General features: G+C 51.0%; 2 protein-coding genes across 6 annotated transcripts in view; both read right to left on the reverse strand.

Moving 5' to 3' along the window:
- The window catches only part of MYL9 (myosin light chain 9), a 345,283-nt gene that overhangs the window by 175,487 nt on the left and 155,273 nt on the right, over nt 1–14,523 (reverse strand). The window lies entirely within an intron of this gene.
- DLGAP4 (DLG associated protein 4) overlaps nt 1–14,523 on the reverse strand; it is a 234,343-nt gene that overhangs the window by 156,333 nt on the left and 63,487 nt on the right. For 3 of the 4 annotated variants that reach the window (XM_050807027.1, XM_050807025.1, XM_050807026.1), the window contains exon 1: nt 14,090–14,166. Coding sequence is in view for 1 of the 4 variants with exons in the window: in XM_050807028.1 (XP_050662985.1) it covers nt 14,090–14,188 (99 nt within the window). In the remaining 3 variants the exon portion in view is untranslated. Of the gene's footprint in view, nt 1–14,089; nt 14,321–14,523 lie in introns of those variants that run through there. The other variant, XM_050807028.1, reaches the window with a different exon arrangement.

Genomic DNA, 14,523 nt, shown 5'->3' on the forward strand with positions numbered 1-14,523 from the left:
CCCAGTACTGTGCTCAGTGCCCAGAACACAGTATATGCTTGCTTGCTTGCTGAATGAATGAATGAATGAATACATGCAGGTAGAGTAGTAGAATAAAGGCAGCCACCATTTATTGAAAGGTTGTCGATTATTTTACATACATTAAATATCTCTTATAATCTTTCCCTGTGAGGTGGGTACTTTAAGGTGGATCATGCTAGCTATCCTGCTAGCTATTCTTCCCTTTTTCCTAACTGAAGGGCCCAGTTAGAAATATTCACTTCATCAGCTTCCCTTGCAGCTAGGGTGTTCATGTGATCAAATCTGGCAAAAGAGATGGATGCAAAAATCCACTAAGTGGGGCTCCCAGGAAATCTTTGTTTTCCTGGTAAGAAAAGGAAACTCACGAAGCATGCAGGCTTTACTCTCCTTTTCCTGCCTGGAATTCAGATGCAGCACATGGCAGAGGAGCAGCCATTTTGTAGCCATGAGAATGAAAGATGCACGTTAAGGATGTCAGAGGCCTGGGCCCTGGATGTTTCACTTGAATCACTGCACTGGCCCTGGCTTGCCTGCCTGCCTCTGAGATTCTCTCTCTCTCCTTTAACACAGACAGGGTCTTGTTCTCTCATCCAGGCTGGAGTGTAGTGGCATGATCATAACTTACTGTAACCTCGAATTCTTGGGCTCACTGCCTCAGCCTCCCAAGTAGCTTGGACTACAGGAATGCACCACCATGCCTGGCTAATTATTATTTTAAAAATTATTTTTACTTTTTTTGAGACAGGGTCTCACTTTATCACCTAGGCTGGAGTACAGTGGTGCAATCTCAGCTCACCGCAGCCTGGACCTCCTGGGCTCAAGTGATCCTTCCATTTCAGCCCCCCAAGTAGCTGGGACTACAGGCACATACCACCACCCCTGGCTATTTTTTTTTTTTTTTTGTATTTTTTGTAGAGGTGGGGTTTTGCCATGTTGCCCAGGCTAGTCTAATTTTTATTTTTTGTAGAGATGGGGTCTTGCTATGTTGCCCAGGTTGGAATGCAGTGGCATGATCACAGCTTGCTGTACCCTTGAACTCCTGGGTTCACATGATTCTCTCACCACAGCCCCTGAGCAGGTGAAACTACAGGTGCCTGCCACCATGCTTGGCTAGTTGTCAAAATTTTCAATGGAGACAGAGTCTTACTATGTTGCCTAGGCTGGTCTCAAATTCCCGACCTCAAGTGATTCTCCCACTGTGGCCTCCCAAAGTGCTGGGATTACAAGTGTGAACCATGGCCCTGAGATTCCTGTTACATGAGAAGAATAATCTTCTGGGTATTTACACAAATGTTACTTGTTTTGTTACATGCAGCCAAATGCAATTTCAACTGATTCGGTATTATTATAACAGGCGAGGCTTAGGGAGGTCAAGTGATTTTCCCAGAGTCACAGAGCAAGGAAGCAGATCTGGAATTGGCCGCTGGGTCGAATGCCAAAGCCTGTGCCCACTGTACCTGTGTGCTGTCATTCCCAAAAGCAGCCCGGGCTGCCGGGAAGCCCCTCCCCACAACCAGCACTGGGCTCTCCTCTAAAACTCTTCCTGACTACCCTGAGGTCTGAGTCTAAGTTTTCCTGATATCTTCTCTCTTACCTGACCCCACACCAGCTACATGCAGGTCCAGATCCTCCTTTCAAAACACATGTGCCTCGAGTCCCAGGATTCGGCTCCGAACCTGACCCTGTGAGATGCTCTCTGCTCATCCACTTCTCCCTGGTTCAGAATTCCCCCCAACTGCCCCAAAAGCATGCACAGCAGATGCTCAAGCCATCTCTGCAGACAGGTCTCCTGGTTCCATCTCTTCCCCCCGACAGGGTCCTGCACCCACCACCAGAATAATCTTTCTCAAGAGCATCTCTCATGGGCCTGGCCCTTGAGGCCTCCAGGGTCTGGCTCCAGCCACCTTCCCAACCTTTGTTCTCGCTGCCCCCTCTGCCTCCTGCCAATTGACCCACCCAGCATCGGCAGGGCCAGCTCCAGTGGGTGCATGAGAGGACAAAGAGGCCCTCTCTGACCACCCTGTCTCCAGCAGCTACCCACTACCACAGTCCTGTGGTCCCCTCTCTCGGCACCTGGGGCTATTTGAGTGTCACCCAGAGTGTCGCTAGCTTACTGCTGACACGTTTGCCATTGCCTCCCTGTCCCAGAACCAGAGCTTGTTGAGGGCAGGAAGTGTGCCCATCTTTTCCAACCATTTCCCCAGTCCCTGGCACGAGGCCCGGTACTTGGGCTCACTCAGGAGGTGCTGAATGAAGCTCAAACTTGCTTCCCACGCCTTCCCACCACCCACTTTCTACTCCAGCCAAATAGAACTACTCCAGCTTCCCCGAACCCTCCTACTGTGGCTGACACCCAAGCGTCTCCTGGACTCTGCCTCCAGCCAGGCCTGCAGAGAGCCCAGGCCTTGCTGGGCCTTCCTCATCCCTTTTCCCCATCAAAACCAAGCAAAGGGGAACTCCAGACTCGGATGAGATGAATGAGATTTAGGGACACAGGTGCGTGCAGGCATGCATGCGTGCATACATGCATGTGTGTGCGTGTGTGTATGGGGGGAACTGGTGTCTACATTCTACCCTGGATGTGGCAGCCTCTTCCTGTCCTTATTCTTGCATTTCTGCCACTGGTTACACCAATCTGAGCTAAGTCTGAAATGCCCTGGTGTTCCTTGAGTAGCCACAGCTGTAGGAAAGGAGAAGGGGAAAAACATTAACATTTACTGAGCCCATATTAAGCACTAGGCGCTGTTCTAGCCCAAATAATAATGGTAATAAGGATGATGATAATAGTAGTGGCTAGTATTTGTCGTGCATTTAGCATGTGCCAGGCACCAACCATCCTAAGGCTTTTAATCAGATAGATCCTACTAGTATCCCCATTTTACAGATGAAGAAAAAGAGGCTCAGAGAGGTGGAGTCGCCTGAAATCACGGAGGCAGGAAGTGGTCCGGAGCTTGGCTATCTATCGTCCCAAATCTGCTACTCTGCCAGGTTGAGTAGGGTAACACCCAGGTGTCTTGGCATGGGGGGAGGAGCTTCCCCTTGCAACTCCTGCTGCCTTTGAGTGAAAGGCTGGAAGCAGCAACTTCCCGGCAGAGCGGGGCTCTCCTGGGGGACGGCTGGGCTGGTAAGACTTACCCTAATCAGCAAAGCTGTAGAACAGTGCTCCAGCCCCCCAGAGGACCAGGCCCGAGGAGTAGCAGGGTGGACGGAAGTCGTCGAGCCTGGGCTCCGCTTCCCCAGTAAGGCTGAAGATTTTCCCAAAAGCCTGGGCCAAATTTATCTGCCAATCCCCCGAAGAGCTGATTCCAGCGTCTGTCTGGAAATGTCAGCCCATGTGGTTGGAGGAACGCGGGGAGAGTTTTCCTCTAAATAGCAGGAAGCATATGGGAGGCGGATGGCATCCGCCGCCCCAACCTGCCAACTCTTGCTCAAGTGGGAGCTAAAAGGGGCCCAGAAGGGTCTGAAAATCCTACCACCTCCCAGGGAGGTTGAAGGGGGAGCTGGAGACAGAGACTGTGGCAATGAGAAGGGCGGAAAGTGGGTCCCGAAGGGCAGGCAGGCAGGAGCACCCTGATGAGCAGAGGTGCCTGAGGCTCTCAGATGGGAGTGACACTCCCAGGAATCTAGTGCAACGACCACAGTAATAATAGCCACCATTCACTGAGCGCTTGCAATGCGCCAAATCTGGGTTAAGCACTTTATTTGGATGATTTCACTTCAACTTTGCAATCAACTCTAAGATGGGGGCTGCTGCTATCCTTGTATTACAGATGAGGAAACCAAGGTTCAGAGAAGGAAGGACCTGAAATCACACTCTCTCTGGGCTGGAAAGGACCTTCCAGATCCTCGGCTGAATCACAAATCCTCTACAGACTCTGCCAAGCTATGGTGCAGCTGCCGCTTGAACACTCTCAGTGATGAGGAGATCGCCACCTACCACCCAAGCTAGCCCATCTGCAGAGAATTCTTTGTATCCAAAAGGTTTTCCTAGCCTAAGCTGGGATCTCCTTCCCTGGAGCTTTTCCTGTGAGTGCCAGACCCAGACCCTGCCTCCTCCAACAGAGATGGAAAGGCAGGAAGCCAGACCCTCTCCGGTTTCCCTTCTCCAGGCAACACTCCAGGTCCTCACACAGCCGCCCAGGCAGGGATCTGCAGCTCCAGTGCCAGCTCTCTCACCCACCTCTGCCCCTGGACCGTGGTAACCAGAACAGCCTCCAGTCACCAAGCACTTCCTATGTGCCAGGCACCGTGGAGAACCTGCCCTTGACACACTCTCCTCCGACCTTCCCCATGACACCTGAGGCAGCACTAGCATCACCTCCGCTTTACATAGGAGAAAACTGAGGCACTACAAGGGGAAGAGACGCAGGACCCTGGAGGCCTCACCAGGCTGCTGCTCTAAGTCTCTGAAGAGGTCCCTCTGGGCTCCACCTGGGACACTGACCCAGGCTTTGCCAGGATTCACCTCAACACTGGTCCACAGGGCCCCCAAGCCCACATCACCATCCTAACTCTCTCCCCTTGAGCAGTACTCAGTCTCCACATCTTGTTGACTCTCCCTGCTAAACGCCCTTCTGTGCCATTCTCATGGTCCTGTCCTACCTGCTGTCACCCCCAAGACCAGCCCAGGATCTTGGTTTATTTATTTTTTTTTAATTATATGTATATTTTGAGACAGAGTCTTGCTTTGTCTCCCAGGCTGGAGTGCAATGGCACGATCTCGGCTCACTGCAACCTCCGCCTCCCAGGTTCAAGTGATTCTCCTGCCTTAGCCTCCTGAGTAGCTGGGATTACAGGCGCCTGCCACTGCACCCAGCTAATTTTTGTATTTTTCAGTAGAGATGGGGTTTTGCCATGTTGGTCACTGAACTACTGACCTCAGGTGATCCACCCGCATTGGCCTCCCAAAGTGCTGGGATTACAGGCGTGAGCCACCATGCCTGGCCTTAAAAATATTTTTTTAAAGACATAGGGTCTCTGCTGGGCACAGTAGCTCAAGTCTGTAATCCCAGCACTTCAGGAGGCCAAGGCAAGAGGATCACTTGAGCCCAGGAGTTAAGAGGCTGCAGTGAGCCCTGATCTTGCCACTGAACTCCAGCCTGGGCAACAGATCGAGAGACACTGGAGAGAGAGAGAGAGAGAGAGAGAGAGAGAGAAACAGAGAGAGACAGAGAAGAGGAGAGGAGAGGGGGGGAGAGAGAGAGAGACAGAGAGAGAGAGAGAGAGAGAGAGAGAGTTGCTCTGTTGCCCAGGGTGGAGTACAATGGTGGGATCATAGCTCACTGCAGCCTTGAGCTCCTGGGCAAAGCTAGGATCTTTCCAACACCCAGACCTAACCTGCCTTTGGCTCCCTTTTACTTTAAGGGTCAAGTTCAAATTCCCCAGCCCAATAGTTGAGGCCTTGTAAGCTCCAGCCTTGGCCGACCTCTCTAGCCCCATGTCTCCCCACCATCTCGCACACCCTTCTGCCAAACAGCTCAACAGCAGGCAGGTGAGATCTTCAGAGAGCCCCTCCCAGTTGCTTCTCCCTGCAGAATCCCTATTCATCCTTCAACACTGCTTGGAGGAACAGAATCAACTGCCTTGGCCCTGGAGATCCCTGAGTGATCAGCACCTACCTCTCATCTCTCATGCCTCACCTGTCATCGCTGACGGAGACGCTTCTCTCCTGGGCTGAACTGAGAATTTCCCCTGGGAAGGGGCAGCTCTGATTCGTCCTTGTAGCTCCACGTCTAGTGCAGTACCTGGTACATGGTAGGCACTGATAAATGTGGAGTGTGGGGACAAATGACTAAATGAAGACCATGGGGCATGATAAAGTATTAGAGATGACCCACAAAACGCAGCTCGTGCAAGTCATAACTTTGCTATATCAGAAACAAAAAACGCTGCTGTCAAAACAGTCACAAAGCATTTGAGGATTTAGAAGAGAATCGGGGGATGATCTGGGAATGACTGGAGTTTCCAGAAAAAAGCTGCCCAAACCCAAGTAGATGAAGTGACCAGATCCCACCTGTAGGGTGGCAGGAGACAAGGAGCAGGGCCACAGAGGGGAAGGTGGGGGAGAGGCTGGGTCCATGTCCCAGCCCTGCCTCCAACTTGCTCTGCGTTGTCACGTAGGCGGCTTGGCTTCTCTGAGCCTCAGTTTCTTTCTGGGTAAAGGGGGTAAAATGCAAGGGGCATTTGGAAAATGGGCTGGAGCAGCAGATGTGTGTCTAAAGGCCTAAACACTTCCTCTACTGTCAAGGCAATGGGACTCTCTCTGCCCTGCATTCAAACTCCCAGCAGGGTTTGCAGACATCCAGGGCTTCCTCATCTTGGACCCACCTGACCTGGAAATGCAGGCTTCTGCCTGCCCTCCCAGCAGGTCATTTGGGGGACAACCCTCAGTGTCTTGGGCAGTGCCAGGCTTGTGGACTTGGTCCTGTGAAGAAGCTTTCTAACTAGCAGTGCAGAAGATGGAGAGTGAGCTCCCCATCTCTGGAGTTACGCAAGCAGTGGCTGGGCATCTCAGGACAGGAATTCTGACTCAGGATGGGAAGGAATTTAGACCAGTAGATATCTAAGGCTCCCTTGAGGGGCATTGGGTCCTTTTTCTCATTCCCCATGTGGGGCCTTGATCTAACTCCTCCAGGCTATGCTCCCAACACAAGGCAGAGTGAGCTCACTGACACTTCCCTCATCCCACAATATCCCCCAAAGGCTCCCCACTGCCTTCAGGATCAAGTCCAAGTTCTTACCCTGGCATTCAAGGCCCCTGTGGTCTGGGCCTGCCTCCTCTCATCCTATAGTTGCACCCCCACCACATGCTAAGGGACTTCGACACATTGTTTCTTCTGCCTACAACATTCTTCCAGCATTCTGGTTGGCTACTCAGTTTAGGTATCACCTCCTCCAGAAAGCCTCTTCCTTGCTCCCAGGCTGGGCTTTTCATGCCCGCAGCCCCTGTATGCACATCCACCTTAGCACCTCTCACATTCCAGACAAATAAATCTATGTGTTCCCCTCTCCCTGAAAGACTGCAATCATTTGGAGGGCCAGGACAGCTCCCTTGCGGGACAGAGAGGGTTGATATCTCCTGAGTGAAATTGGTACTTCAGAGATTCCAGTGTTCTGACTCCAAGAAAGTCTAAGGCTGCCTCAGGGAGCTTCTGACCATAAGATCGGGGTTCGAGACTCCTTTCTTTTTCTTTTTCTTTTTTTTTGAGACGGAGTCTCACTGTCACCCAGGCTGGAGTGCAGTGGCATGATCTCGGTTCACTGCAAACTCTGCCTCCCACGTTCAAGCGATTCTTCCACCTTAGCTACCCAAGTGGCTGGGATTACAGGCGCTGGCCACCACACTGGGCTAATTTTTTATTTTTAGTAGAGACAGGGTTTCTCCTTGTTGGCCAGGCTGGTCTTGAACTCCTGCCTGACCTCAGGTGATCCCCCCAGCCTTGGCCTCCCAAAGTGCTGGGATTACAGGCGTGAGCCACTGCACCTGGCCAGGACTCCTTTCAATAGTTGTATTGTTTTTTTTCTGATTATGAAAATCATGCATCTTGGGGAATTCAGATAATTACGGGAGGTGGGAGCTGCTGGATTTGGCCACCATTTGGTCTACTTTAGGTCATAGCCCACATCTACTTCTGGGGGAGCCACTTTTCCCCATTCTCCACTCTAGAGGTTCCAGTGGTGTTGACTCCACCCCCAGCTAGTGGGGGGTGGTACATAGGCCCAGGCTGCCAATCAGAGCACCAAATTCCCCTTAGCAACAGCAATTGATTGACGGTGGGCACATCCCACAAATTTGACCGATCAAAGCCAAGACTTAGTTCTGGGACTTGTGTTTGAGCAATCAGGGAAGAATTTTTGCTTATTTCTTTGGACATGCATCTTATTACCTGTACATGAGAGCTTAATGAGAACATGGGAACAACCCAGAGAGAGCCGAATTGAGAAACAGAGAAATCAAGTCCTGGCAGCCCTGAGCCCCTGGATCCAGCTGAGCCTGAAGCCATCAGACCTCTGGACTTTACAGTTACAAGTCAATCAAATCCATTTTTGTTTAAACTAGTTTGGGGTGGGTTTTCTGTCACCTTACTTGAAAAAACTCTGAATGATACAAACAAAAATAAAAATAGAGCTCACCTATATCTCACCATCCAGAGAAAGCCACTATCAACAGTTTAATGACTAGTCTTCTGAGCATCTCCCAAGGCAGGAGCACACATGTTTATATATTTTTTTCATAATAAAAGTGAAAAAAAAAAACAACCAGTAGATACCTAAGTAGATATCCTATTCCTCCCTGCAAATCCTAACATTCAGGAAATATTCCAAATCCAGATGTCACACAACATACACCAATTTTTAACCTCCTGTTTTTCCCCAAAAATGCACCATGGACAAGCTTCCATGTCAACAAATAGAGATTTACAGCACTGTTTCTATAGCCGTGGAGAATGGCATTGTCTGGCCGGATGTAAGTTATTTAACCAACTCTCACAAATAGAGAATTGGGTCGTTTCTAATTTATCACTACAATCAAGAAAGGTGCAGTGGACTTACTTGCTAAATGCATATGTTTGCAGTTGCCAGATTATTTATGACTAAGATGCCATGATTCCGAAAGTTTGACTTCATGAGTGTACATTGTTCTGCCTGAGATTTAAGTCTCTTAGTGGCTGTAAAGTAGTATCTGTTTTCCTGGGCAGGTATACTAGTTGTGAAAAAAAAAAAGGTAAATCCTGGGCCAGGGTGTCCCCATCACAGCGTATTTGGCAAGGATGCTCACTGGCAGATGCGAGGGACGTGATGGGGAGGGAGGTGAATGGGGGAGGGAGGTGGTGGGGAGGGAGGCAGGGTGTGGGGTGGTGCTGACCTGAAGTCCAGCTGGCCTTGTGCCCAGCCAAGCTGACAGTGTGACAAGGCCCAGGGTGGGCCTTGTCTCCCAACTGGGTCTGACTGCCAGTGACAGAGGGAGAGGTAAGCCTGGCGAGCCCTGGCAGGACATGGCGACACACGGTAGGTGTCACCTTTAGCAGTCACCGTCATAACAGCAGCAGCACCGTCAGGGATGCGACCCTGGTACTGCCCTAGCCCTCCACATGTTTCTACTCACTTAAGCCCACACCCACCCTCTGATGCTATTCTTATCTCTGTTTTGCAGAAGAGGAAACTCAGCCTCAGAAAGGGCGAGTGACTTGTCCAAGGTCACACAGTCAAAGGGATGACCCAGATCTGCTGATTCCCCAGCCCCTGCCTTATCCCATTGAGGTGGGTAGCAGGAGAGAAGAAGTACCCTAGACAAGATGGTGGGAACCCTAAAATCCTCTGTTCCTCCCCATGAGTCCTCAAACTCAGGAAAGACTCCAAATCCAGAAAAGTAGAAAGAAGAAGCAAAGCTCACCCATGCCTCCACTTCCCAGGAAGAGCACTGTGCAGTTTTCAGAAACACATATAATTCTTACAGAAATGATATAATGCTACCCATGCTGTTTTATAACCTCTTTAAAAAAAAAAAAACTCCACGACACACTATGAAGTTCTTTATGCAACAATAAATTTAGCTCCGTGGCCCCGTTTCTAACAGCTGCAGCAGGCGCCACTGTGTGGCTGCAGTCAAATGGCTTTAACTGGCCCCGTGGTGATGGACAAACGGGTTGTCCCCAATTGTCCTGCTAACAGCAACGATGTTACGTGAGCACTGTCCAGCATGGCTGGATCCACATCATCCTTTCGGGTCTCAGCTCAAATGCCATCTCCTTAGAGAGGGCCATCTTGGACAGTGCCATGTCACACAGGCCTCCTACCGGTTCATCTTCATGATGTCACCATGTTAATTTCCCTCACTGCACCAATGGAGTCTCTCCTCATTCCATTTATGTCTTTGGGTGACTGTATAATATCTGCCCCTCCCCAAGCCTGTGTGCTCCAGGAAGGGTGTGGACTAGCAGGGACTAGACTCAAGAGATGTCCTTGGAACGCATGAATGAAGAGATGCCCTGTCAGGACAGCAGACTGCCCCGCTCCATGACATGTCCCCAGAGTCAGTTCAGGGCCCCACAGAGCAGCCTTGGAACTCACTTCCAGCCATGTGCTGCTTGGAGCATCTATGCCCAGATGCCTGCCCCACCAGAGACCCCGGCACCAAGCAAGGCTCTCTGCACGCACAGGATACAAGGCAATGGAGCCTGGCAGAGCAGCTCCACTACCCACTGTCTGTGTGGACTTAGGCCTCAGTCCCCTCATCTGTAAAATGGGGCCAATACTGCTAATCTCACAAGGTTGTTCTGAAGATTAAAGAAGGTAACAAATGTGTTTAGCACATAATAGGTCCTCAGAAAATTGCAGTTTGGCGCCCCCCATCCAGTGAGTTCACAGGTGGGTCTGACCCTGTCTCACCTGGATGGCATTTTTTACCTTTAAAAATTTTTAATGTTATTTGTTTATTTATTTATTTAGAGACAAGGTCTTGCTCTGTTGCCCAGGCTAAGGTACAGTGGCATGATTATACCTCATCGCAGCCTCAAACTTTTGGGCTCAAGTGATCCTCCCACCTCAGCCTCCTGAGTAGCTGGGACTACCGGCACATATCACTATGCCTGGCTAATTTTTTAAAAATTTTTTTGGAGAAGGGGGTCTTGCTATGTTGCCCAGGCTGGTCTGGAACTCTTGGCCACAAGCCATTCTCCCACCTCACTCTTTTATTACTTTGGATGAGACTTGAGTATGCCTTGGCCTTCTCCTTGGGCCTGTCCCTAGGAATGTCCCACTCCTATCCTTTAATACAATTTTTTTTTTTTTTTTGAGACAGGGTCTCACTCTGTCACCCAGGCTAGAGTGCAGTGGTGCAATCTCGGCTCACCATAACCTCTGCCTCCTGGGCTTGAGTGATCTTCCCACTTCAGCCTCCCAAGTAGCTGGGACTGCAGGTACGTGCCACCACACTCAGCTATTTAATTTTTGTTTTTTTTTAGAGATGAGGTTTCACTATACTGCCCAGGCTGATCGTGAACTCCTGGGCTCAAGCAATCTTCCTGCCTCAGCCTCCCAAAATGCTGGGATTACAGGTATGAGCCATTGCGCCCAGTTCTTTGATACTTGTTAAACAGCTAAATGCTCTGCTCTGTCCCCTTGGAGACTCCCAGGCCCCTCATCTGCTGCCTATGACTGCACACACCTGCCTGGCCTCCCAAGCCTTAAAAATACAAGAAGCACAGACGTGTCTGAGGAACAAATGGAGGAACCCCCGACCTTTTGCAGGGAACTTCCTGGACCCTGATCCTTGCACATGAGGCTTAAATCAGTGTGTCTGGTTTCTCATCAAACCTCCTCCACTCTTTGGCAGCACGACAAGTAGCTTTACCTCTCCAAGCCTCACTTTCCTCCTCTGAAAAATGGGCAGAATAAAAGAATCCAGGAGGATTCAAGAAGATAAAAAATGTTTAGCAAACAGCCTGTTAGCAAGTGCTCAATAAACGTTAGCTATTATTGTTACAATTTTTTTAGCCTTTTTACGGTGATATGTAATATAGACAGTAAAGTGCACAAAACAAAAATGTTTACTGCAATAAAATATCAGAAGGAAACAGTCATGTAACCACCACCCAGGCCACTGCTGGCCCCTCAGAAACCCCCTGAGGTTCCCTTCCCAATCTTTTGCCTTCTTTTCTCCACCAAGGGAATCCTTGCCCAGCCCTTATGGTGCCATTATTATTATTATTATTATTACTATTACTATTACTATTATTATTATTTGAGACAGAGTCTGGCTCTGTTGGCCAGGCTGGAGTGCAGTGGCACGATCTCGGCTATTGCAACCTCCATCTCCTGGGCTCAAGCAATTCTCCTGCCTCAGCCTCCCAAGTAGCTGGGATTACAGGAGCCTGCCACCACGCCTGGCTACTTTTTGAATTTTTAGTGGAGATGGGGTTTCACCATGTTGGCCAGGGTGGTCTCGAATTCCTGACCTCAGGTAATCCACCCACCTCGGCCTCCCAAAGTGCTGGGATTACAGGCCTGAACCACCGTGCCCAGCAGCCATTACTGTATTAATAAGTGGATGAAAAACAAATAAATAAATGACTGTGTGGCCATTCTGCTGTGATCCAACCAGGTCCCTCGGTCTCAGGACCCAGCACTCCTGGCTGCCTCTGCCCTGGAGACACCTCATCCCATTTTCCAGCTCCGGCTTCAGCTGTTCTTTAAATAACCAGCTTGTTAGCAAAATAGCAGCAGTAACACCTCCCTCGCTGCCGCCCGGGCCTCCATCTTTCCACACGATGCTGACGGCTGCTCACCCAGCTCGTGCCAAGGAATCCCGTTCTCCGTCACTGGGCCACACACGCCAGGGGCTGTCTGCTCAGCTGCGTTCTCAGAGCCTGGCCCGGGGGGTGGAGGTGGGCACTGGATGGCAGTAATTTTCAGGAAATACTGGGCTGATAACAGATGAGCCCTCACCCCCAAGTCCCTGCCTCAGTCTCCCCATCCACAGGGTTAGGGGGGAGTTCAACTGAAATAATGAAAAACGCAAAGCATTTAGTGCAATGCCAAACACATAGTAATTGCTCAAGAAATGCTTGTTGTTATTCAGCCGGCCCTCATTACACATTTAGTCCCTGGAGAGGCCTTGCATTCCTTGAGCACAATAAGGAGTGTTTGCAAATGATTAAATCCTACAGACACAGCTCTCAGACCAAGCTGTCCTTATCACCTTTCCTGCACCAGCTTCTCAGCCAAAAGCAATGGCTATTTGTAGCTGCAACAACAGACTAGGAGCTGGGTCGGGGGAGACGGGTTGGGGGGGCGGCTAATTAATGGGGCCCTTTTCATGGTTAGTCATAATAAGGCGGGCGCCACCCCAGTGGGCAGCTCCTTGTTCTCACAGAAGCACTTCTACATACATTATCTACAGTGAACTTCATGGGTTAACAAAAATAAAACAAAAAGATCCCATTATATTTGCATATTATACATATTTACGAATCTTTTCCCTTCTCATAACCATTCCATCAGGGAAGTTGGGCAGGCTCTAGCAGATGAGAGAATTGGGACCAGAGGAGCTGGCCACCCTGCTGAAGGCATGGGTTCACTGCAAGTCATCTGGGGCAGCAGGGACCGGCACTGGCCAAAAGGCAGGAGGCTCTCGGGCCCTGCTGGTGTCCGGGTGGAGGGAGGTGAGAGAGGCTTCCCTCCTTCTCTCCCTCTTTCCTTCCTTCCACAGCTATTTACTGGGTACCCACTGTATGCCTGGCATGGGGCCAGCTGCTAGCTGGCCAGAGGGGAATGAAGTGGTTGTTCTTTGTCCTTGCAGAGCTAAGGCCAGAGAAAGAGGCAGATTTTTACCCCAGTGGCCCCATGTAGTGCTTCGTGGTGGCTGGGGGAGCCTGCGCGTAAGCCCCTTGACCTGGTTGAGCCTCTGTTTCTACATCTGTGAACTAGACTGTTATGCCAGCAGCGCCTTGGGAAGTGGAAGGTGAAGAAAAGATGCAAGCAGCATGGTGAAGCGGTGGCACTGTGGTCGCACCCCCAAACAGATGGTCAGAGACAGGGCAGGCCCAGCACCTCATCCCAATGGCAAGGTGGGAGCTGGAGGAGCATGGGGAGAACAGGCCAGAGGGGCAAGAATGCAGGGCCCCCCAAGATTCAAGAATTCTGATGGCCTCCCCTCAAACCACCCTGAGGGCCCCAGAGGTTCCATGGTCTTCAGCACAGCTCACAGCTCCCTTCCTGTCCTGAGCCTATGTGCACCACCTGCTCCCACCTGCTTGGGTGTGGCAAGAGCTGGCCTTTGAGGTGGACAGAGCTGGGCTTGCTGTGCACCCCAGGCAGGTGGCTTCCCCTCTCTGAGGCTGATTCCTCTGGAAAATGGGCGTGATCACCACACCCACCTCCTGGTTGTTGGGAGGACTGGCTAAGACAGGCCAGTTGAACTATAAATGGTGCCCAGACATATACAAACTCTCACTGAGGTCCCTCTGCCAGCGTGTGGGTGCCAGTGGAAGTGAGGCTGGGCATTTCCCAACTGTGCCAAGCATGGGGGGCTGGTGAGGAGACCAGGCCTGCGGACGCAGTTACTTACCAACCAGGGAGCTATGAGCACAGGAAACACGGCAAGCTGTCGGGGCCCAGCAGGCATCAGCTCAGGCGCGGGCACTGGACCGAGGGCTGGCACACACATCCCTCTAGGCACTCGATCAGAGGTGCCGGCAGGAAGCAGCTCAGGACAGGGGCTCTGCCACCGCCCGGGGGTCACCAGGTCCAGGTCACACACAGGGCCCCAAGGTTCCTGGCTGAGGGGAGGCACGGGTGCCTGCAGGAATGGGGAAGAATGGTGATTAGGAGGTGCTGGAGGTAAGCCCTCCACCTGAGACCCTTGGACTGGCCCTGGGGACACGAGGGAAGGAGACAACATGGAACAGTGGTCATAGAAACCCAAGTGTTTGCACAACACTACATTTTCCAAAGCACCCTGGCATCCCAGCTCATGTGCGCACCCACATTGTTTTTTTAGAG

The sequence above is a fragment of the Macaca thibetana genome, chromosome 10, assembly GCF_024542745.1.
Source record: "Macaca thibetana thibetana isolate TM-01 chromosome 10, ASM2454274v1, whole genome shotgun sequence".
Taxonomy (NCBI): Eukaryota; Metazoa; Chordata; class Mammalia; order Primates; family Cercopithecidae; genus Macaca; species Macaca thibetana.